Consider the following 26,598-nt stretch of genomic DNA (forward strand, 5'->3'; position numbering starts at 1 on the left):
TGAATTTAGCTCAAGGATAATTAACATGATTTTCTCTCCTCTAAAGATATCGTAGGTTCGATCCCTTATCTTAGTTGTACGAGAAAAAGTTCAGAGAAAAATAAACTTAAAATGAGTTTAACTCAATGGTAATTGATATGATTTTCTCTCTTTTCGTAAAGATCGTAGATTCGATCGATGTCCTATCTCCACAGTTGTATTAAAAAGGTTTAGAGAAAAATGAGTTTAAAATGAGCTTAGCTCAATAGTAATTAACATAGTTTTCTCTCATTCCGTAAAGATAGTAGATTCGATCCTTATCTCCTTAGTTATCTAACTGAGAAACAGAGAATATCAAATTTCTTGAAAGTTGTGATAGTTTGTTGTATTACCTCTAATAAAAAAACAAAGGAAAAAAAAAGAGAAGATGACCAAATAGGAATGATGGAGATAGGACATTTTTTTTGTTAGGATTTAGGAATATGGTAAACTGTCACCATCATGTTTGAATGAAACGCAGCCAGGCCCAAGGGGACGAAGTTTTGAATCAAAACCGAATCCAAAGAAAGTAGTAGCCACAAGAGAACTGGTTATGGATTTTAGAGAAAACATTATTTGGATACCAATGTATATATTCAAATCCCAACATTATTATTATTATTATTATTTTCCTTTATTAGCCATCTCTTTCTCCCATTCTTCAATGGACAAGAAGTTTGGTTGCCAACCCTACGCAGTTGGGAATTATAGGATGAATAAAAGTAAAAGGATTAATTGAGAGCATATTTGAATTATATTTTCCATTCTTCTAGAATAAATATTTTAGTAAAACTATATTTATAATATTTAGGTGTAAGTATCATCTTCTTGGTCTTCTTTTTATTTTGATCCTAGGCTCTAAAATGTTAGAACTTGTTCATGAATTTTAAGTTTAGTTTTGATTATGTCTATAGATTTCAAAATGTTATGATCCTATTTGGTAACTATTTATTTTTTGTTTTTGATTTGTGAAAACTAAGCATATTTTATCTCTATTTCTTATAAGGATTTACATTCTTAGGTACAATAATTGAATTTTTAGTCAAATTTCAAAAACAGAAACAAGCTTTTAATTTTTTTTTTTTTTTTTTTTTTTGTGTTTTTAAAAATCAGCTTGGTTCTTTTAAATTATTGGTAAAAAGTAGATAACAAAAGAAGAAATTTAGAGGTGGAAGTAATGTCTATAGGTTTAATTTCAAAAACAAAAAATCAAAAACTAAGGCCTCCCATTTAGTAATCATTTTGTTTTTGGTATTTGATTTTTGATAATTAAGCTTATTTCCTCCAATTTTCTTACCATCATTTGCATATTTCTTAAGTATAATGGTTGATTTTTTTTGCTAAATTTCAAAAAGAAAAAGAAGTTTTTAAAATAAGCGTTTAAAAGCTAACTTTTTTTAGTTTTCAACATTTGGCTTGTTTTTTTAAATCTTTGGTAAAAAGTAGACAATAAAAAAAGAAATTTGGAGGCGGTAGTAAAATAGGCTTAATTTTCAAAAATAAAAAACAAAAAACTAAGGCTCTATTTGGTAACCTTTTGGTTTTTATTTTTGTTTTTTGAAAATTAAGCATATTTCATCCACATTTCTTAAAATAATTTGCATATTTCTTAAGTATAATGGTTGAATTTTTTGCCAAAATTAAAAAACAAAAACAAATTTTGAAAGCTACTTTTTTAATTTTGAAAATTTGGCTTCGTTTTTTAAACCATTGGTAAAAAGTAGATGACAAAAAAAGAAATTTGGAGATGGAAGTAGTGTTCATAGACTTAATTTAAAAAAAATAAAAAAACAAAATAGTTATCCAACGAAACCTAACATTTTTACTTTTGATTTTTGAATTTAGATTTTATTTGATCCGTAGGCTGCAAGATTCTTACATTTACCCTTGAACTTTAACTAATGTCAAACTTTTAGTCATTTACATTTACTTTTAAATAATTAATTTAAATTATTCAATTTACTTATAATTGATTTTTTTTTTTGAAAAAAAAAAATTTAGTCAATGTTATAACATTGAAAAATACGCATCATAATTATTTTACATTAATTAATAGAAAATTAACACAGATGATCCTAACAAGAGGTAAACATATATATTTAAAAACTAAAACTCAATGGGTAAAAAAGTGTTGTATTGAAACTTAAGCATCTAAATAAAAATAAAATGTACCGATATATTCCTAACATTTATGTTAAAATTTTGGAGTTGTTTGTTTCGTCGGAATCCAAGATTTTTAAAAATGAACATAGTCATATATATGATCATGTTCACTTTGTGTTAATGTAAGACATTCTTAAAACATATATTTTATGGATAACTGAGGATTTTTTTGTTTTGTTTTGTTTTTTTTTTTTTTTTTTACCCTCTTCATTTCACTATTCTTTATTTACATTTTGTAATTGAAAGAAATATTGTTAACTATATATTGCTCTGTTTTTGTTAAAACATAGTTGTTTTTGTTTTTTAGGAAGATATTCAAATTAAAATTTTAATTAACGTTTATTTAATTAAAAAAAAACTTAAATCAATACGTATTATATTGTTGAGAAAAAAAAAACATATACAAATAGTATAAACTATATTAAATTTACCTAAAAAAATTTATATTAATTTAACAAGAAATTCAAATTAATAAAAATAAATATGATATATAAGTTCAAGTTTTATTAAATTGATTATGAATTAGTGAATAGAGGTAATGATATTCTTGAAACATTGTGTAAATTTAAGAACATTTCCAAATATTCTCAATTATTATCTAAGGATCTTTGACACTATCTATAATTACAGCTTACCGTCATCTAAAGATTTAGATTATCTATATTTAAACAAAAAAACAAACGGCCCCTAAAATGTTATCCCTCGATTTCTTTTAGTTAAGTTCTTCACTTTGAAATCACGAGTTTTGTGCAAATTGATTCAAAAGACTATTTTACGATGTCTCACAAAAGAGCTCTAATAATCCTAACATTTATTTTTGGGGTTTGTTCTTGTGTTAGGAAATATTTGATTTACTTTTCTGTTCGGCAGTATTTCTTTTAAATAATGTATTGATTTAATTTTTGGCGACCATGATTAATTTATGTTTGATCCTTAATTATAATTTGTTCTTAAGTAAGGAACTAGCTGATTTCTTTTTTATACTTGCTTTTTTTTCCTTTCCGAAGGTATTGATTAATACAAAGGGTGAGAGAAATAAATATTTGACCTCGAGGTTGATAATATCAACACTATGCTAGTTGAACTATGTTCATTTTGGTTCTAGACTATGCTTTGATTGACACCATTATTTTTTTAAAATAAAAAAAATATTATTTTTTTAGTTGAACAACATGTTTCAATGGAGATTCAAACTATGGTTTTCTTTGAGATAGGAATTCGAACTATAATTAAAGATATAGTATCTTAGGCAGTTAAGTTCAAGGTTTTGTAGTTTCATTTGATTTAGACAACAAACACTACGTATGTATTTGAAGGTTAAATATCACTTTTAGTCCATATTCTTTTATATAAGTAACAATTGAGTTCCTGAACTTTGTTTCATAACGATTTAGTCCTTATACTTTTAATTTTGTAACAATTTAGTTCTTGAACTTTACTATATAATAATCTAGTCCCCGAACTTTAAAATTTGTAACAATTTAGTTTCTATTGTAAAAATTAGTGTTAAGGTTTAATGAAATTTCATGCATAAATAAACCGTTAAACTAATTAGAGACTTAATATTTTACAAAAATTACATCATAAAGTATGAAAAATTGACTTCTAATTTTGATGGTTTTTTAAGGTTAGGGACTAAATTATTATAATTTAGAAAGTACGAGGACTAACTTGTAGCATACTAAAGTTCAGGGACTAAATTGTTACAAAATTGAAAGTATATGAACTCAATCGATATAAACCAAAATTCAATGACTAAATTGTTACTTACATGAAAGTTAAGGGTCAAAAGTATTTTTTAACCAAAATTAAAATAAAATTCATTCAAGAAAAAAATTAGAATAAAACAATATTAAAAAGTAGTATAAAGTTTTTCTAGGTTAAATATTCTATGAAACTAACAATTTAGTCTTTAAATTTTAGTTTGTAATAATTTTAGCTTCAACCTCTTAATTTTGTTATACTTTTATTTGTGTACTTTACTCTTTGTAATAATTTAGTATAACACGTGAAAAATAATAAAAATTAATGGAATTTCTTACATATATATAAATAAATGACCGATATATTAAGGACAAAAAAAGAATTTATAAACTACAAACACTTGATAAAAAGAGAGATTTACTTTTGATGAACTTTTTAAGGGTGAAGACCAAATTGTTTCAGATTTTGAAGTACAAAATTTAAATTATTGCATTCTAAAATTCACAAATTAAATTTAAAATGCAGAACTTAAATTATTTAAAATGAAATTTCATGAATTAAATTGTAAATTTTAGGTTAAAAATATTGTTGGTCCTAAATTTTTATAGAAGTAACAATTTAGCCTCTCAACCTTGATTTATATAACAATTTAATCCAGATTTTTATGAAACTAACAATTTAATCTATAAACTTTAGTATGTTATAATTTAGTTCTTGTATTTTGAAATTTTTAACAATTTAATTCTCATTATAAGAATTTTCATCAAAATTAAATGTTACTTTTTATTATTTAACAATCAACACTTTAGACATGGTAGCTCATAATCCTATTCAGTCCATAATTAATTGGGTAATTGTAATTGGTAGCATTTTTAAGAATAATAACCAAGTGTATGATATCAATTAAAAAAATTGCAAATATAGACAAGTCTTCTATCGTTGATAGACTCTTACAAGTGATATGGTCTATCACTCATAGACTCTTAGTAATAATATGGTCTATCAATGATAGACTATTTAAATTTGGTCATATTTACAATTTTTTTACATTATATTATATCTGCTAATACTTTCGGTCTAATGTCTATATTTGCAACTGTCCCTAAAATTTAATGGGAGTTTTTGTCCAGGTAAACCAATAAACTAATTAGGGGGAGTTGCATGAATATTTATTTTACAATAAATATTGGAATTTATGTAGGAAGATAAAAGTATTTGCAAATATATATTTTTTATATTAATGATTTAGGCCCAGAAAAAGGAAAAGACTAAAATGGACATGACCCATGTAAAACCGTTTGACCCATCTTTTTTCGACCCTTCTTCTTCTTCAGTGAAAAACTGCGAAAAACACTTCTTTCTGGAAAACGCTTCCAACCTTATTTCGAGCTCCGACAATGTCGTCTTCTTTCGATTTTGACAGTGTCGTCTTCTTCCATTCTGACAGTGTCATCTTCTTCCCCATCGATTTCGCTCCAAACTTCAAAAGGTACGTTGTTCTTCTTCGTTTCTTCTTTTTCCTTTCTTCATCTCTTCATCAGTGATAGAAAAAATTCGAAAACGTAGGGCTTCGTTCTTCTTCCATTGACAGTTTATAGAAGAAGATAAATAGTTATTTCAAATTAGGACTACATGCATTCTCCATCTTTTTTAGGTGTTTCATTCAGTATTTTATTATGCATTTTGGTCATCACAGCTTAGTCATCATAGACTAATAGTCATCAAAATGTTGATTATGTGAAGATTATTTGTAATATAGATTGTGATTTGCTGATTTTTCGAGGAATATGTTGATAGTTTATTGTTGACTATGTTTGATTGCTAATTATGTGAAGATTATTGTATTGTGTTTCGTTGTAATTTGCTGATGTTTCAGTGAATATTATGCTAATTTAATTATTTATTAGTGATAGAAGTTACCACTGATGCTTCAAGGAATATGTTGATAATTCGTTGATAGTTTGTTGATAGAATGGGAAGTTTATTTCTTGATATTTGTTGATATGCTGATTAAGATTTGCTAATTTTTCAGTGAATATATTGATAGTTTATTGTTGGCTGTGTTTGATTGCTAATTATGTGAAGTTTATTATACTACATTTGATTTTGATTTGTTGATGTTTCAATGAATATTATGCTAATTTAGTTATTTATTAGTGATAGAAGTTATCACTGATGCTTCAGGGAATATGTTGATAGTTCATTGATAGTTTGTTGATGGATTTATCTATCAACAAATTATCACTGATGCTATCATTGATGCTAATTTAGTTTCCTGTACTGTGATTTGATGATTGTTTATTTATAGGAAAATTATCTATCACTATTATTGCTATCAGTGATACTCTTTTATTTCTATCACTAATAGTATCTATCACTGATAGTTTCACTAGAGTACAACATTACGAGAATGTAATTGATAGCATCTTTAAGTGATATCTCTAATAGGGTATTATCATTGATATGAATGTAATGGTTCCACATGTTCTTTTTAGGATAAATAGAGAAAGGAAATAGAAAAACATTGGAAAGATCAACATTTGGGGAAAAAAAAAAAACAGAAGAAGATCAAGGTCCACAATCTAATGATATTTTATAAATTTATATAGATTTGTGGTTGCTTTTTTCTTACATTTAGGTTATTGTTATATATACAGGAAAATGTATTAATTGTTCCATAAAGTGAATGGACAAACCCATTAAAAGTCAGCTCCTTCCTAAGTTTAGAAGTCCTGTCTAACATAGAAAAATGAGATGAGCAATCACTCCAACTATTTAGAGAATGTTCTTTTGGGCACTTCTTAAATATGAAAATGAAAAGGGTGCCCAACCAACTCATATCACACCTTAGAAGGCAATGCACAACTACCAAACAAAATATCTTGGTCTTTAATTTAGAATGACATATTTCAGAATTTGGCCTCAAGGATTTTTGTTTAGTAACATGTTTAAATTGTGATGATTACTCTGTAGATGGTATCTATAGTGAACAGGAATCAATGGACAACATAATTAGGAATTTCTTTTTCAAGACAAATACGAAAATTATAAGAAGAGAGCTCCAACCTACTTTTAATTTGTTAGGTTCTGATGCCAATATACTCATTGATATAAAGGTCAAATTTGCACACTTGTATTTTTTAGAAAGCTTCTTAATTCCTACACAAGGACATAACACAGTAAGTTGGAAGCATCTAAAAATATTGGATGATGAAGAAAAGTTTAGATCTTATCCATGGGGCAAGGATTCCTTTGAACTAACTGTAGAGTTTTTTAAGAAGGTTGTCATCAATAAGTCATCTTCCATTTTCCTCCAAGGATTTCCTTTGAACTAACTATTAGATTTGCACGAAGAATAAAAAGTGATGGACCTAGACTTACTCAATGGGAATCTCAATAACCTAATGATTGGCAACATATCAACAACAATATTTTCAAAGCAACTGGTGTAAGTCTTTTATCACTGTTATTTCCTTTATTTATATATATTATTAGCATGCTATCAAATGATAGAAACTATAACTGATGTTTCAACTTTTATGACATAGAAGATACCACTATCAGTGATAGTTTCTATCAGTCATTTGGAACTATTGTGATATCTTCTATCATTGATAGCATGTTATTGTACATAGAAGCAATCAGTGATAGCTTGAAATTAGTGATTATTTCTATAAATTAGTTGTATCATTAACATCTTTATTAACTTTTATAGTTTACTATTGCTTCATTGGTTCCAACTGAACAAGAATTGCAATCAAACTATTATGCCCTTTTTGCAGAGCTGGAAACTAGGGAAATGGATATTGAAAAAGAAAAAGAAGGAAAACAAATGTCAACCGGAAGAAGAATTGCATCATTACAAGAAGGAATTGAAGAATTAAAAAAAGGACAAGAAGATATTAAGAAGGGCATCAATGAAAAGCACAAGGAGATTCTTGATATATTGGATTACATAAAAGAAGCTATCAGTGATAAACTTCCACAAAAAGAAGAAGATGGTGAAAAGCAATCTCAAGAATCTCTTGAGAAGAACAAAGCGCCATCATCTAGTTTGGAGCTTTTAGATGCAAGTTTGGAAGTTCTAGAGGTAAAACTTGTGATTTTCTTTTTCTGTAAAGAAGTACAATAACATAAATGATATATGCATGCAGACTAAAGTTGAAACTGCTAAGGACAAGGAGGCTCAAGAAAAGGGTGTTCAAGAGAATGACCAGTAAGAACAATTGCAAGATGATCCTGAAGATGAAGAGGAAGATCAAGAAGAAAAAGGGGATAAAGATAAAGAAGAGGAAGAGAATGTAGATAAAGAAGATATGACGAAAAAAAAAATGTAACTATTGAGTGATTGATTATCTTAATTATAAGATTAGCATGCTATCGGTGATATCTGAAATCACTAATAACCAACTATGAGTGATGACAAGCTATCAATGATAGTATAAATAATAGGAAACTTTATTTACTTGACTGATACTAATAGCACATTGATAGATGTCATGTTATACTTGATTCTATGATTTCAGGTTATTGAAAAGACTCTTAAAAATAGTCCAAAATAATATAAACCAAAGGTTGTCGTCGAAAATATGGAGGACAACAAGAGACCAAAAAGGCAAGCAGAACCAACCAAGAAAATTTTAGAGAACACAAAAAAACAAAAGAAAGACAAAAAGAAGGTCTCTCTAAATGTATCTACCAAGGTGTCTCCAAGCAAAGTTACAAGGCATTCTTCAAGATGGAATGACGACGCTCCAAGCTTTGATTTAAAAATATCACAACTATGATTGACAATAGATAGACTTGTTTATTGAAAATAGATAGACTTCTGTTTGATGATGATGATTGTTGTTTTTTTACAATAGATAGGCTTCTGTGATAGTTAGAGACTAATTGTTATGCTTTTGAAAATTAGAATGTTATTTTACAAGATCAGTGATAGTTAGATTCGAAATTAGATTGGAAATTATTTTGGATAATAGACAGTGATTGTTATGATTTTGGAAATTACATTGTTATTTTACAAGATCAATGATAGTTAGATTAAATCAATATGAATCCTTCATAAATGTGATTGATATAGTTGCAACTTTCAATTTATTTTAGGGGTTGTTTTGTTGGAGGGAAAAGAGGGTGGGAATGGGAATGAGCTTACAAAGCCCATGTTTGGTTGGTGGGCTTTGTTTATTTATCTTGGAAAAGGCAATTCCTAGGTATCTTTTACCCACACAAATGAAGGAATTGTATACCTATTGAGAAGTGCGGGTTTTCATTTCTTATTCCCTTCTTACCACCATTTTCCTTCCTTCCAACCGTGAAAACTCATCTCTCTACTTTGAGTGCCGCCCAATTCCTAGTTACTCAGCGATCGTGTAGCATTTGATAGACAATCGTATAGCATTGGGTAGGCGATCGTATAGCATTTTGTTACTCAACAATCGTATAGTAGAGCTAAGTGATCATGTAGCCGAGCTCAATGATCGTGTAGCATTTGGTAGACGATAGTATAGTATTTGGTAGGCGATCGTATAGTATTTTGTTACTCAGCGTTCGTATAGCAGAGCTAAGCGATCATATAGTCGAGCTCAGCGATCGTGTAACATTTTGTATGCGATCGTCTAGTATTGGGTAGGCGATCGTATAGCATTTTGTTATTCAGCAATCGTGTAGATAATTTAAGCGATCGTATAGTATTTTGTGAACAATCGTTTGGACTTGTTAAGCGATCGTTTAGTCTCTGGGTCGGTTCGGTTCGAACTGAACGGTTTTCCTACGAACCCGAGAACCGAACCGACCTATTTGGGTTCATTAAGGAAAAAAAAAAAACCCAACCTAAACCAATTTTTTTTAACCAACCCAAACCAGTTGGGTTAGGTTGGGTTGCTCGATTTTTTCGGGATTTCGATTTTTTTGAACACCCCTAATTCCCATGCAACACCAAACACATTTCTTATACAACCAAATATAATTATCTTTAATTCCCACACATACTATTCCCATGCAATGTTTTTCCATGCACAACCAAATATAGTCATCCTTGATTCCCAGTAATTTTATTCCCAGATATATAATTTTCAGGCATTGAGAAAACCATAATCCAAACGGTCCCTTAGTGTTCTTCAACAGGTTATTGTGCTGATCAAACTTTAAACACAAGCTGCATAGCTTCTATCACTAATAGTATTGTATCAATAATAGACATGCTATCAGTGGTAGAATCTATCATTAATGGATTTTCTGCAAAAATGTTTATCTTTTAGTATAGTTATTTAACAAAAAAAGTTTTGATGCTTTTGAATTCATTGCATTAATTGCTGACAGAAGCTATTTTGGAGCTATTTAACAACAGGATGTTGGGTTGATCAAACTTTAAACACAAGCTGCACAACTTCTATCACTGATAGTATGATATCAGTAATAGACATGCTATCAGTGATATAATTTATCATTGATGGATTATCTGCAAAAATGTTTATCTTTCAGTATAGTTATTTAACAAAAGAAGTTTTGATGCTTTTGAATTCATTGCATTAATTGCTGACAGAAGCTATTACAGATAGCTTGATATTATTTCTTTCAATTGTTATGGCTAAAGAAAAACGAAAGCTTCATAAATAAAAGTATCATATTGACTAAAGAATGGATATATCAACAAACAAAGTCTTTTCCACTAACAAAACATTAGTAACAAGGTCTCTAATATATTTATGACAAACATCAATAACAAATTGTTTTACTATCTAATGGTTAAATTGATGACAACAAGCAAAAACTACAATCTAATTGATAAATTGGTAAAAAAAAACATCGGCTGTCTCACTATCATTGATAAATTGATGACAAACATCAATTACAAAACAAGCTTCTTCATTACAAACATCAATTACAAATCAAGCTTCTTCATTAAACAACTGGTGGTAATTTGCATGTCCTACAATTATGGCCACGGTGATGACATCGACTATACTTCGAGCTCCTTTTCTTTTCACCAATTGATAATATTCTTTGTTTACATGGTCGTTCAGCTGGAAGTTTAACTATTGGAGGTAATACATTCACACCAACATCAACAGATCTCCAATCAGAATGATTTCCTATAGGATAAACTGATCCTTTATAGGTTCATAACAATGTATTAGAAAAATAGTAGTCTGACACAAAAGTATATATATCTAAATTTAGCCCACGAATAACAGCACAAGCATGAGCACATGGAATCTCCACCAAATCCCAAACACGACAACTGCACGATTTATTGGCCAAATTTACCAAAAAGTGATTGTCTCCATCAACTACTTTATATTCTTCATTGTTAATAGGATCAACCTGAAAAATAAAACAGTCAATGAAATATAATCAACTAGGTGAACTAATGGAATGTCAATGAAAACTAAAAAATAAACGAAAATGTAAGTGATACTACCCTACCTGATTAAATATTTTCAAGCTATTATTGAAAACAAAAAATATGAGTGAAAACAAAAACTATCAGTTTCTATCACTAATAACATGTTATTAATGATATTTTCTAATAGTTAAGGTAGTTGTACCTTGAAGCTTCTTGATTGGCTGTGTTGCTCTCGCAACTCAGACTCCGCCCAGCTAGTCAAAACAGTCTTCATAGATAATGTTGATTGACCTTTTTCACAAAACCAATTTTGAAGTATTTCTCTAATATAATCAAGTAATGATGCAACGGGGAACTCCCTAAGCTCTTTCAAAATATTATTCAAGCACTCTGAAATATTAGTAGTCATCATATTATACCTTCTTCTCCTAGAATGTGCACGTGACCACTTCTCAAAACCAACTTTACTGAGATATTCTCGAATTGTAGGATATATTGATCCAATCCATTACATATAAAACTTGAACTTATCAATTGTATAAGCTTTTGCACAACTATAATATATCCCGTCAATTAAAGAATCCTTATAAATCAACTTCATATTTTGCAAAAGATGTCGTAGACAAATACAATACTCAACATTTGGAAAAACATTCATAACACCTTTCGGAATGCTAAAATGCTGATAAGAAATAATGACTAATCCTTCTCGTTCACCAAATTTTTCTTTAAATTCTCAAAAAATCATCTCCATGATGCTATCATTTTCAGAGTCAACAATATTAAAAGCAAGAGGAAAAATTTGATTGTTACTGTCAATTGTTGAAGCCGTCAAAAGAATCCCAGTGTATTTACATTTCAAGAACGTCCCATCAACTGATATATTAGGCCTACAATGCTTCCAACCCTCAATTGATGCTCAAATAGCTATATAAAAATACTTAAAATGCCCATTTATGTGAGCTTCATAGGCAGTGTATGTACCTAAAAGAAGAAAATAAACAATTAAGCCAGATTACAAATTAAGGTATATAATTAATTGATGCCTACCACCAATAGCTTCAATCATTAGTTGCAGTCCATTACTAATAGCTTCCATTATTTTCATGTTATCAATGATAGAAGATATCAGTGATAGACTCCAATCAGTAATAGGAGCTATCATTGATAGATCATATAATAAGTCAGAAACAAGAAACCTGGATTCTTTTCTTCTAACTTCATCAAAAACTTTGGAATCAAAGCATATGATTCGCGTGCATCGCCTTTCAAAGACTTCATTATTTTCTCTTTTGCCCTCCGTGCTTTATAATAGCTAATCGTTACTCCAAATTCCTTACGGACTTTATTCACAATATCACTAGGAGTTGAAGTATGAGAAGAACTAAATCTAAAATCATTTCTCAAACATTCAGCTATTAAGGACGAAGAAGCTTGCCTATGACAAGTTTGAATATTTTTTATAGAACAAACATGAATATCAATAAACTTCCTAAGCATCCACAAAACACTCCGCTTGTAACAGGATGCCCTCACATACCACTGACAACCATGTTGAACACATCGAGACACAATTGCTCTTGAATTTGACGTTATAGTCTTAAATTCAAAATTCTTCTTAACCACTATCAAGTAAAAACAATTTGATAAAATCTCTTTACTAGTAAACACATCTTTTTCTTTCAAATCACGAGCAATATGTGTATCCATAATCACTTGGAAATCACCATCATCAATCATAGATTTAGAAGAAGGAACAGTAGACAAATAATTCTCAACTCCACTAGAAACAACATTAGAAGACACTTCCAAACATGAACTACTGGCATGAGCAACCAAAGGATGTTGTGTATTGTGTTCCTTAACTAAAGCCAAAAACCAAGCTATATCCTTACCTTCACGAATTTGAACTATATTTTGAACCTCATTCATAACAAAATCTAATAAATCTCTAGTAGATTTGTAAAAAACAAAAACTCTTGAATAACAATATCAATAGGTTCTAATAGCTATCAAAAGCAAATATAAATCTATCAATATCATTGATACCAATCTAAAACTAGGCATGTCTTTCAATGGATATCAATAAAAAATAATGAACAAATAAAAAATGATAGCAATCACATATATTCTATCAGTGATAGACATTATCAATGATAGCCACCGATATCTTCCAATTGATGACAGTAGCTTCTAAACCCTAAGTTAATACATTATAGCAAAAAATCATAAATGACAAACAAAAATTCAAGGTAACTGTAATATCAAACCTAAAAATATCAAACATCAAAATACACTGATATGTTTATAGAAAGAATATAAAGTATCAAATGAAACAGTAAAGAATGCAAGCTCTAACTTAATTAATCAATCAAAACTCAAAATATCATTAGGTTCTCGAGAAAGAGAGAAAGAAAAGGACCTGAAGAAATCGAGGAAAAATTTGAAAAACAGAATAAAAAAAACAAGAACGCTAAAAGAAAAAAAAAAACTCCCAATCAAAGATGAAATCGAAAAAAGAAAAACGAACCCACAAATTGAAATTGATCAAAGTATCACGGAGCTTCACGAATTGGAATTGATCGATGTATCAAAGAGTTTCACGAATGGGATTTCATGGAGACTGATTCATCGATGTTTCACAAAGAAAAAGGAAAGCATTCACGAATGGCAATGTGAAAAAGGAAAGTTAATAAAGGAAAAGAGAGAGTAAATTTGGAATTCTGGAAAAAATAATAGTTTCACCGGTCAATATTTGCTATATTAGCAAATATTTAAAATGTGGTATATATGATCAGATTTTTTTCCCATTTATATTATTTGATACAAATTTCCTAAAATTTAATTTTTGTTTTTGGAATTCGACTAAAAATTTCACCATTAAACTTAAGAAAGATTCAAATCATAAAAAATAAGAGAAAAAATACGCTTAATTTTTTTTTTTAAAAAAAAAACGAAATGTTATCCATTAGAACATTCATAAATGGTTACAAAATTTCTTACTAATTTAACTGGTAAAAATAAAAAATGCGAAACCCGATATCAGAACGGGGCATTGAACGGAATCAGCTTGCTTTCATGTGAATACAATTCTCGAAAACTTTGTCATTTTATTAGCGTTAAAATAGGGCTGTATAGACTCAGCAGATCCTTTCTCGGTTCAATCTGAATAGGCTAAAAAAGCCTCAGCCTCAGCCTCACTTGGAACTTGGAAGATTCCGTAATTTGTCTTTGTACAGCAATAGCAGCAGCCCTTCTCCAATGGCTATGTCACTGTCCGCCGAACATCTCTGTAAGTCATTGTTTTTAATATTGCACACAATCTGTTTGACAAAATGCCCCCATCGAGAATACATAACATTTTCATGCACGCGTATTTAATTTTCAAATCCCCAACTGTTGACTATTCTCTAAACCTCAAATCTTCTCCCTTGGATTTGTCTGCAATCTTGGAGAAAATATCTACCCCGAAATCGGCGCTTATTCTTACTGAAATTCTAACCCATTTGGATCGAAAATAGACCCCAACTCCTCCCTTGATCTCCCTCGTGAATTATTATAAAATAATAGTGCTCCTAGGCTGGTTTTAATATTGGGGTTTGATTTGAGGGAATATAGAGATAAACTATAGAAGCAATCATGGCGGAATATCTTGAAAACATCACTTATTAAAAATGCAAAGTTCTGTAGCAGCCACCCTTTTAGTACTTACCCAGTGTTCAGACTACTACCCAGACTATGAAATGTCATCTTCAGTTTGGACATAGTTTCAAGACATTTTAATTATTGCTTTTTTTTTTTTCCTGTTTAACTTAAATTTCTCTTAGATTAACATTAAATTTATATTTAATTTAATAATATAATATTAAATTTATTTTAACTCATGATCCTAAATTTTTAGATTTATTTAAAAATGAGATTGTTATAAACAGAAGAGAATGTCGTGGAAACGAATTGTATTGGAGTAAATTGGAAATGACTCTGTTTATATATTAGAATTATATAAAAGTGAGATTTTAAAATTAATCTCATATCCGTTTATCTGTACCTAACACTCACGGAAGGTTTTTTGTTTGTTTGTAAGGGTCACTAAATTCTAGTAAAACGTTTTTTTTTTTTTTTTTGAATAAAATGCGTTTCTTATAAACAATGTAACTAAACCCATGGGCGGTGTGAAACTGTATTAGTTGGAAACGCATTAGAAAAGTTTGAAATGTTCTTGACTTATCAGGTAATCAAGATCTCCAAAAATTCACATTAGAATGAACAGATAAACAAGTGAAAAAAGAGCTTATCTAAGTTTGACTTTGCTTTCTCTAACCAGAACACTGATAACTAGATCATAGTTTTGGTATGATCAAAATATTACAGGGAAATTCAAGTACTTTGTTTAGTTCTCTGTCAAAAACCATAAATCCACTCCAAGTCCTTACATTAGAGGGCTGTTGACAAGTCCATGCCAAGATGAAGCTATTCCATTTCCATTAAAATTCCAGCTCTCTCTTCCAGCATCAAGCTCACCCACGTAATTTCCATCTCCATTATTGTTGAATTGCCAAGGAAATCCCAACAGAACCATATTATTTTGATCTCCATTGCCAACCAACTCTTGCTTCATTGCTGTAGCAGTGGCTGTAGATGCAACACCACTGCTGTTATAATGTTCAAAATGAGGAAATCCACCATTTTCAACCTCCCCAGAGCTCCCAGTTCCAAACCCAGAGTACAAATTCTGAAAGTTGTTGTGAGTTGTATCAAAAAAACCCATCTGCCCATTTGATTGATGTTGGAGCTTAGCAAATGCCAAACTTAGATCAGTAGACTCGAAGGCTAAAGATGGAAGATGGGTATCAGTGAGCATTAAACGGCTAGAATTGCCAGCTTGATCATGCGATCTCTTCGAAGAAGGAGATGAAGAAGATGAAGTAGAAGGTGATGGTCTTTTGTTCTTCCTACAGCCACCACCCACAGGAACATTTCTTAGAGTACCCCCTTTAGTCCAATACCTTCTACAGGACTTACAAAAGTATCTTGGCTGAGAAAGACTATAGTTATTGTAGTAACAGAACTTGGTATTAGTTGAATCACATCTTGGGCATCTCAGAGCTTGCTCTGGTTGTGGCCTCATTGGCTTTCTGTTTTCTTGCTGTACTTTTGGACATGTGATAGCCAACATATTCTCCAATGGCTGGGCTTGAGTTGTTTCCTGAAGTAAGATTAAACAAATTAAGAGTTAATTAAGAAAGTAACATCTTGAGAATTTGGGTCTGAAAAAAATGTATAATGTAATCAAATCATAAGAAGAAACTGTCATATCCTTACTTGGTGTTTTCCACTTGAATGATCCATTCATAAAACCAGCAGAATGGATGATGAGGTTGAAGACAGAGACTTGTCTTAGCTAGAGAGAGAGAGAGAGGGGGGGGGGGGTTTGTTGAGGATGGGGTAAAGCAGGGAGATATATAGAGGGGATAGAAGCAATAGGGAAGAGAGAGAGATAGAGATTTGTAAGTTAAGAAATTTCTAAGGCAAAGAGGAAAGGCAAAGGCAGCCTGATCTCATCATTACTGTCTCGATATCAGTTTTCTGGTCTGCAAACGGTTTGAAATGAAGCGAAGGTGAAAGGCACAGTAACCCAGAATTGTCTTTTAATGGGTCCCCTTTGTGGCGTGGAATGCAACTATTTAGTGGACCCTATACGGCTCCATTAATCACCGGCAATTCATAGCCAAAAACCTCTGTGACCCTTAACTGGTCCATTAGCCACCAAACCAAACCCCAACGCCTGTGCCTATATTTGTCCTTTTCCTACTCCCATAAAAAAATATATTTATATTTATAAAAATCAACCCACAAAGATTACATAATAAATATAATATCATATATCTATGTCTGAATTATATATCCAATCCTGGAAAGAATTCTCTCTATCTCAGACAATATCATCTTCATATTCCCCTACAACAAAAATATTAGTATCTTTAGTTTAATAGCTTTCTAGTCTCATGATTATACTGTATTAATTAGTTTTGTTTTTTTTTTTGGTATAATTACGTGATAAAGAATCGAACCTCCAACCTCTAGAAAAGAATATTATGTTAATTATCAATTTTGCTAATATATTAATTAATTAAGTTAGGTTTATATTTAAATTCTATATTTTAAATATCAATGAATATTTTAAGAATATTTGTGCATACCGGAGAAATTTACATAATTTTCTAAAAGTTTAGTTCAACAATTTCTTTAGTCACTTTGCTAATTTCTGACTGGCAAATTTGTTTTGGTTAGTTAATATGTGAAAATGTGAGATTAAAGATAATTTGTGTGTAACTCTCTAATCGTAAGCAAGAGTTAATTAAGGATAATAAATAATGATGTTGATTTCAACAGCTTTTGTCTTGTGTGAGGAAAGTTAGACAAACTATCAATAATGATTTAAATGGCAAAGTTCAAAAGTTTTACTATCAATTTTATTAAGAATAATTATCTCTCTTTATATCGAGAATTGTTGATATTTGCAGAGGTTCGACTTAAAAGTTTAAAATATGTTCAAATTTCTAATGCGAACATAATTTAATGGTTAAGATATTTCTACTTCTTTGAAGAGGTATTATGTTTATACCTATCTCATATTCTTTAAATAAATTATTTGAATTTGAATATATAACTAAAATGTATCTTCAAACTAAGTAGATGAATTTCATTACTCATTTATTTTCTGATGAGGTACAACACATAAGGGAAAAGAAAATTTAATATATGAACTATATTTTTTAAAAAAAATGAATGGATGAGTTAATGACTCCTCATGATTATTTGTAATAAATGAAATTATGATATAAATAGAGAGAATAAATAAATTTAGGATTGGGAAATGTAGAATGAAAGGAAATTTATGTTTGGTTTGAGTGATGAGTAGAGTTGAGGTAATAATGATGGGTTTTGGGCCATTGATTTTGACAATGACAGATGATCTTATCATCCTAATCCCTATGGTCCCTTCACTCACTCACCTCATCATTCATTTTCTTTCCTAAATTTATCCACATCCATCATCACCATCACCTGATCTACACATAATTTTATTTTTACTTTTAATTAATCATCTCATTCTTTTATTTTCTATTTCTTTCCTTTTTTTTTTTTTTTCCTCTCATACCATGCTCATCATTACATTACAACTAATCTCTTTTAGGTTCATAATCATTTTTATTGACCACCATTATATCCAATTCAACGTAACGTTATGTGATACTTAATAGGTTATATACATATATATTTTTTTGGTTAACAGATGGACTGATTTTGGTTTATTCATCGATTACGTGTCTTAATTAATTAAATTATATTTAAATCGTTAATTGGGTTACAATTTATTATTTTAAATGTAGACTATGTTTATCAATTCGTAATTAAAATTAGTGTAATTGTAATGAAATTTCATTAATAGATCAATCATAGTGGACCAGAATCGTAGATATAATTAGATTGGTTTTAATCACGTTAAGAATCTGTCACATTTACTATTATTATTACCGTTGTTGTTATTGTTTGACCCTAACGGTAAGGTAACGGTAAATGTGACAAATTCATACTTCATATTGTAATAGTACACTAAAAGTAACGGTAATATAATTTTAAAATGCAAACGAATTACCATCCACTCGTTAATTAGTTTACATTTTTTCTATTACAGATTGGGTAGTGGCCCACGGTAAGTATAAATATATTAGCACGAGGTAAATAACAACAAAGTAATTCATTGAGGCTCACTTTCATATTATCATTCATTTATTACTTTCTCTGTGTGAAAACATGAACTTAGTTAGTTTGCAGTGATTCATTAGTTTATTTATCAATATTTAAAATTTTGTTTTTTTAAAGAAAAAATGTCATTTTGATCCTTAAATTAGGAACTAGTTTCTATTTGATTAATAAGTTTTAAAATGTTACATTTTTTTCTATGAATTTTAGTTTAGTTTTCATTTGGTTCATAGGTTTCAAAACGTTACATTTGTTACCTTTGAATTTGAAGCTTAGTTTGAAGTTGGTTTCTAGGTTCAATACTTTAAATTTTTACTATTGAGTTTTCACTAATGCTCACTTTTAATATTTGGTATTCACTTTTAGTTAATTAATTTAAGCTATAATTTTAATAGTGTTGAAAAATTAGTGAAAATTAATTTAGTCCTACTTAATTTAATTTTTTAATTAATTAATGGACGTTAACCGCAATAAACTATCAAAAGTAAATATTAAGTAAAATGTGAAAAGTAAAAATGTAAATCTCATCTCCTAAACAAAAAAAAATCTAGAGATAAAAATGATATTTTTCTTTTGTTGAATTGTTTATATAGTTGTCTTCTTTAATTTCATTTAACTTATTTATTTTAATAAAGTATCAACTCTCTAAATTCTTTTTTTTTTTTTAATAATTGGCTTAATCTAGTGTTTTGGTCTGGACAAGTTTACTGTACTAGTGCCTTCAGTCAAAATATATGACCAAAAGTAAATAAGTTTTGTCCTAAAAAAATTATAATATAATAATCTCACATCATATAAAATTGAAAAAATAATAAATAAATAAAGGTATTTATAAATTCAATACACTACATGTAATTATTACTTTTGTAATTATTGAATATACTTTTTAATCATACATCTAACGATTAGCAAACAAAAGTGACAATCGCTTTCAATTATTATTTATAAAGAGGATGAAAATGGTCCACCATTTACGGAACTGTCTTCTGTTTTTCTGTTCAAAAACAATTATTAATAAATTGATTTTATTTTTTTCCCCACAAAAAAAAAAAAGAAAAAAGAAAAAAGTCTTTGGTTTGCTTTCTGTCGTGTCTTTTATGAGATTGCCATCTGAATATCGTACAGATAGATTGTTACTTGACATTTTCGTCAATTAAAAGAAAAAAAAAAATTGCTACTTGGCATGGAATTCATGTTTGTTTCTTCCAAATATTCCCAAACAAGAAAAGAATAACACATTTTTCATTTCATTTTTATCCATCAGCCAATTGTCTCATTTTAAATAAATTTGATTTGCCATCATAATCATGAATAAGATGACAAATTTATGGATGTGAAACAATTAATTCCTTCATTGGTCAGAGTGTTTCTCTTTCTTTTTTATTTTTATTTTATTTCTTGTACTACGACTACGTATGTACTCTATCGATATAAAAAAACATCGACGGATATAAATGTCAGCACAATCTAAAATTTATGTTGTGGAATATGTAGAGTATTATTTTTTTCTTTTACGATATGTATAATGAGAGTATCGAATCTTTATGGTACACTTGAGATTCAATATTACATGTTAAATGTCAGTTAAACTAGGAATATTTTTACAAACGTAAACCGTCAAGTTACATTCAATTGTCGTTCACAAAAAAATATATATATTTTTATTATTCATATTATATGTCTTCTTTGATGAAGGTAAATTTAATCATATCATCTATCATATCTCCTAAAATTAGGAAGAGTTATTGGTTTTCTTTCCTACCACAAATAAGAGGTTAGAATTTAAAAATTTTAAATCAAGGAATAGAGGAGATGATTGTTGCTATACTCATGTTAATATCTGATAATAGATACATTATATTACAAATAAAAAAAATGAAAAAGAAACATTGCTATTTAAATAATATAATGTCTAGAATTGTATATTTACTACCATTCCTATTTTTATAAAAATATATAGGGTACAACAGAACATTTTTTTCCTATGTTTGGCCAAACATTTTTGGTCAGTGATCAATCAAGCCTCTACCTTTTTTAAAAAAAAAATAAAAATAAAAATAAACAAATCAAATTAGCCACAAGGTACCTTTACTTTATGTAGTTCATTCCCTTTCTAAGTATATAGAAATCCATATAAACAAATGGAAATTGTATGAATATAATTTGTCGCTCTTTTCGTTTCTCCTCCCATGTTATATTTTAAAGGTAGCTTTAGTTGTTATGTTTTATTTATACGAGGTTTTCGAGTTCTAAATAAAATCAAAGAAATTTCTAATTTTTTCAATGAAAAATGAATTCGATAACAACTTATCGATTTAAAGAGTCAAATTAATAAATTTGAATTGTATGGCTATATTTTGGCTCTTCAACCAAGAAAATATTCTTGAATAACTTTCTTTTTATAGTCCTATACAAATTGACACCATAAAAACTTTCAAACACGTGGCAAATTTATTGATATCTTCACAAAATTTCAAATAAATTATTGAAGAAATTAGTGTGTCTGATTGGGACAAGATTGATAATGGTAGGTGTGGAAAGAAAAAAATATATATCAAGCACACTATGCACAGACACACACATAGCCAAACAAATGTTGTATTAGTAGTCTTGTTAACTGTGGAACTTTTTATTTTCATGCCCCAAAACAAAAGATAATAATTGATGGTTCAAAAATTATAAATATAGAATCTTTGCCATTCATAGGCTTAATCATGGGATAATAAAGTGGGAGACACCTTGGATATTAATTAATGAACTTAATTAATATTTAACCTTTCATTTGGGTTATCATTATTGCTTAACTAAATAAATATATATATATAACCTATTTGTTGCTTTATTAAAGACTAATTTAATTGACCATAATCCTTTAATAGATGACCTATGGTTATTGCTATTTTTTTAAACCTAATTTAATATGTTTTAAAAAATAAACTAAAATATTAAATCAACTAAATTTTTTCTTAGCTCCTACGATTATATGGCTTAATTCTTTAAAAATAAAAAGTAAAAGGGAAAGATAGACAAATTATAATAAAACGTTAATATTATATTTTATTTAAATAATTTTAATAACCACAAAGCACATTTGAATCTTCCATTATTCTAAAAAAAAATATAAAACTAATTAATAATATGAGCATAATTCATCAAACAGACTTTAGGCTAAATAACACTCTTTTGGTCCCTAAATTTTCATGAATGTTACATTTTAGTCAGTAAATTTTGATTCATAATGATTTAGTCCTTCTACCTTCAATTTTGTAACAATATAGTCCCTAATATTTAGTATGTAACAATTTAGTCATTATACTTTCAAATTCATAACAATTTAGTCTCTAACGTAAGCAAATTTATCAGAATTAAATGTTAATTTTAATTATTTTATGATGTAGACTTGTATTTTATTAAAATATGGAATCTCTAATTATTTTATCGATTTATTTATAAAATAAATCTCATTAACTTTTATTAATTTTCTCAATAGGGACTAAATTGTTACAAATTCTAAAGTACAATGATGAAATTGTTATATTATAAAATTAAAAAATTAAAATATTACAAAATTGAAAATTCAATGCCTAAATCGTTACAAATTAAAATTCAAAAATTAAATAGTCACTTTTAAAAGTGATTTTTAACTGAAACTTTATTGTTTTATTTAAAGAAAAAAAAAAACTAGTAAACGATAAAACTGGCAATACACTCAGTGAATTTCCACTCAGTCAGTCTGTCAGACTCTTAATTCTTTGGATCCCAAACAAACTTATCTTCTTATAAATTATTATAATTATTATAATTTAAAAAATAAAATAATAATATGATGAGAGAGAGAGAGAGGACGTAAATGGGGTGGTGGGCCAAAGAGAAGAAGTGGGCCCATGGGCCTGGATGATTAGTCATTGTGGTTGTTGGTTGGTCAAATTCCATCAGTCAAAGAAAAATATATACACAAAAACATTTTATTTTATTATTTATTATTTATTTATTTAATGATCCCAAAAAAAAAGAAAAAAAAAGGAAAAGTGGGAAAAGAAAATGGGAAAGTGTGCATTGAAAAAACATGGGGTTGGGTTCTTCTGATGTTAAGAAACGAATCTTCGCATTCTCATTCACTGTTTCAGTCATCCTTCTTCCAAACATCCCGTCGGATCTCTCATTTTCATTTTCATTTTCCTTTTATATATATATATATATATATATATATATATATATATTATATATATTAAATTTGTAATGCAATGGATTCAATGTTCAACAACGGTATTATTTTTGTGACCACTTCCTATTCTATTTATATCCAATGCTTTATTTTATTTTTTTTAGGGTGGAATAATTATATAGCATGTGAATTAGGAGTTCTTTTGTTCTTTGTACGGTCTATTGATGAGTGTTTTGAATAGCTTTCTAATTTTAAATTTCCTTTAATTATTAAAGCTTCGTTTGGTAATTTTAGTGTTTTTTTTTTTAAGTTTTCGTTTCTCATTATTTTAAGAAAATAAGAAGCAAAAGTCATGTTTTATACGATATGTTTAGTAACCATTTTATTTTATTTTTTTTTGTTTTAAAAACTAAACCTATATCATTCACATTTATTAACATGATTTGCATCTTTTTTTAAGTACAATGGTTGAATTTCTAACCAAATTCTAAAAATAAGAACAACTTTTTCAAAGCTAATTCTAAAAAATTGACTTGGTATTTTAAATTATTGGTAAAAAGTAGATAATAAATGAAGAAATTTGGAGGTGGAAGTAGTGTCCATCAGCTTAATTTAAAAACAAAAAAAAAAAAACAAAAAACAAAATGGTTACCTAACGAGATCGTAACTATTTGGTTTTTTTGTTTTTGAAAATTAAGTTTACAAACATTTCTTCCACCTCTAGATATTTTGCTTTGTTATCTACTTTTTATCTATGTTTTTAGAAGCCAAGCGAAAATTTAAAAACTAAGTAGTTTTTTTAAAACTTGATTTTTTTTCTTTCTAGAATTTGACTAAGAATTCTATCAGTGTACTTATATGCAAATCATTGTAAGGAAAATGGAAGAAAATAGACTTAATTTTTAAAAATAAAAAATAAATAATTACATACCCAAAAAAATCAAATGACCAACTTTCTAAAATTAAATCGGTACAATTTAGAGTTTTGGAATTGTCCCACTAAACAAATTAGTGAAATAACAGAATCTGATTTCACTAGAAATAATGCGTAAATATAAAGACATTGATAGATTCTATAAATCCGAACTTTAAAGGAAGAATATTACTTTTTTTTTTTCCCCTCCCTTTTGGTGAGCTCCCGATACAAAGTTTTTATTGAGATTGCAACGAAGAAAGAGAGTGATGAAAAAAAAAATGTTCCTAAGAGAAAAGTTATTGTTTTTTAACTCATAGGGATTGTTTGGAATGTTGAAATGATATAAGATGTGAGAAGTTCTGATGTCTGAAAAGTTCTGATCGAGTATGAACGATCGAATATGTTCAAGTATTGAGATGATATAGGATACACGGAAGGAAAATGATAGGATAATGGTCTCCAAACACTGAGATAATATAGGATGTGGGGATGTACTAACTCCATATAATGAAATAATGAAGATTTGAACCTTTGACTTTTACTATTATTTGACAATGCCACAAGAGATTTTATTATTATTATTATTATTTCATTAGACTCAGAAGGTTGTGATTTTTTAGTTGAGTGGGAAATTGGAATAAATCCAAACTGGCAGCAGTGGGTGGTGGTGGCCGTATAATGCAAGTGTTCGTCAAAAATTATTCCAAATGGGCCCATTGGGCCTTTTATGTGGGCCCCACCCTTCTCCTCCCTCTTCAAGCAAAGAATAATTCTTTCCCTATTCTCATTTCTCACTCTTCTTTTCCTTTCCTCACATCTCTAATGTCAAATTACACAAATATCCTTTTTTTTTAAAAAAAAAATTAACTATAAACCTTATCTATCCAATTTTTATTTATTTCTTTTATCATAATTTTAGATAGATTAAACCATTAAGGAGGTCTCTCAACCCTTCTTTATTTTTATTTTTATTTTTAAATAAGGTTTAAAATGTTGAAATTTTAATTTTACGAATTTTTTTTAATGAAAATATCGATAAAATATCGGTCTCGAGTGAAATTTCAGAAAGAATTATAAAAACAAAAAATTCAAAAAGTAAATTTAAATTAGTAAAAATAAACATTTTATAATTTTCAAACAAGTTAACGTGTCTATTATTTATATTATATTTATAGTAGTGGCATTTTGATGCTTTTTTTTGTGCGTGTTTCGGGGATTTTTTCTACAATATAATTGAAATATTGATTCAATCCTCATGTTGATGTCAAACCCTTGACATGTTGACGGAAATTTAATATTATATACATCTTACCTAAGTTTTGGATATTGTGTTAAATGCGTATTCGGGCTTTAAAAGAAATATTTCTTTGAACTTTTAATTATGTGTCTAATAGATCTTTTCTTTACAATGTATTTTTTTAAAGATCGAGAATGTAGTAAGCAGAAAGTCGTAGTTTAATGATTAATTAGACATTTTTTGAAAAAAAAAAAATTAATGATGTATTAGAAATAATATTGAAAGTTAAGGAACTTCTAATGTAATTGTTAAAACTTAGAGATCTATTTGATGTAATTTTTAAAAGTTGAAGGAAATTTATAATTTAATCTTTTAAGTATTAATTATATATCTAAAAATTAATATTTCACATTTCAACCTTTGATAAATAATAAAATATCATAACTAAGATGAGTTCAAGTTGGCTTATAATTCTACATGAACATAATCAAACATTTATGGAAATCTTTATCATTAAGTGTAGCATTAGATGTAATTTTAAAATACTTAATAATGTCAACACTATCTTAAGCATTTAAGTCCAAGATGATGAATATAGAGAGAATTTTTCTTAATAAGTAAATGAATAAAGAGTTTTAAAAGCTGTTTTACATAAGATTTGAAGTGTGGTTTCATTTATGAACATACTTATCATGGTTAAAGAATTATATGAGACAAAAATTATTTAACATGACATTAAAAATAATATATCTCATATTAGTGAACTTATCTCAAAGGTAATTGATAAGATTTTCCATTTTGTTGTTGTTGTACTAAAAAAAGAGAAATAATACATCTAAAAAAATAAATCTCTCAGAGAAAATCAATTTTTACTCCTAAACTTAACAAACGGCATCTATTTTATCATAAACTTCTAATAGCATAAAAAATTAAAATTTAATAATTTTTTTTATTAATATATAAACTCGAGCCATTAAATAACTTAACCAACATTAATAATCATAAAAAGAATATTCTAGTGTCATTTTGTTTAGATTCAATTACTGGTTATAGTAAATAGGAAAATATTCATAGATGGAAAAAATATAAAATTATTTACAAAAATAGAAAGGAAAAAAAAACTATAGACTTTAAGTTTTTATCATTGATAGACACTAATAGTCATTCATCAGTGTAATAACCCCACCTTCTAGGACTATTAAAAAAGGATCGTTACTGCATGCATGCATAAACATTCGCACGGAGGAAATTAAAGTAAAAATAAAATAGATTACTCAAGA

The 26,598-nt window shown here is 28.3% G+C and overlaps 1 protein-coding gene and 1 pseudogene across 1 annotated transcript; both read right to left on the minus strand.

Moving 5' to 3' along the window:
- Nucleotides 1–10,788: 10,788 nt before the first annotated feature.
- On the minus strand, nucleotides 10,789–12,571 carry LOC150033106 (uncharacterized; annotated as a pseudogene).
- Nucleotides 12,572–15,512: 2,941 nt separating this feature from the next.
- LOC120087860 (dof zinc finger protein DOF3.2-like) lies at nucleotides 15,513–16,853 on the minus strand. Its single transcript, XM_039044825.2, has 2 exons — nucleotides 16,556–16,853; nucleotides 15,513–16,439 (listed from the first exon to the last, which is right to left on the minus strand). Exons 1-2 carry the CDS (start codon nucleotides 16,580–16,582, stop codon nucleotides 15,663–15,665), a joined length of 804 nt encoding a protein of 267 aa, XP_038900753.2. The 5' UTR covers nucleotides 16,583–16,853; the 3' UTR covers nucleotides 15,513–15,662.
- Nucleotides 16,854–26,598: the final 9,745 nt, after the last annotated feature.

Source organism: Benincasa hispida, chromosome 10 (assembly GCF_027475165.1).
Source record: "Benincasa hispida cultivar pf3 chromosome 10, pf3_genome.v1.1, whole genome shotgun sequence".
Taxonomy (NCBI): domain Eukaryota; kingdom Viridiplantae; phylum Streptophyta; class Magnoliopsida; order Cucurbitales; family Cucurbitaceae; genus Benincasa; species Benincasa hispida.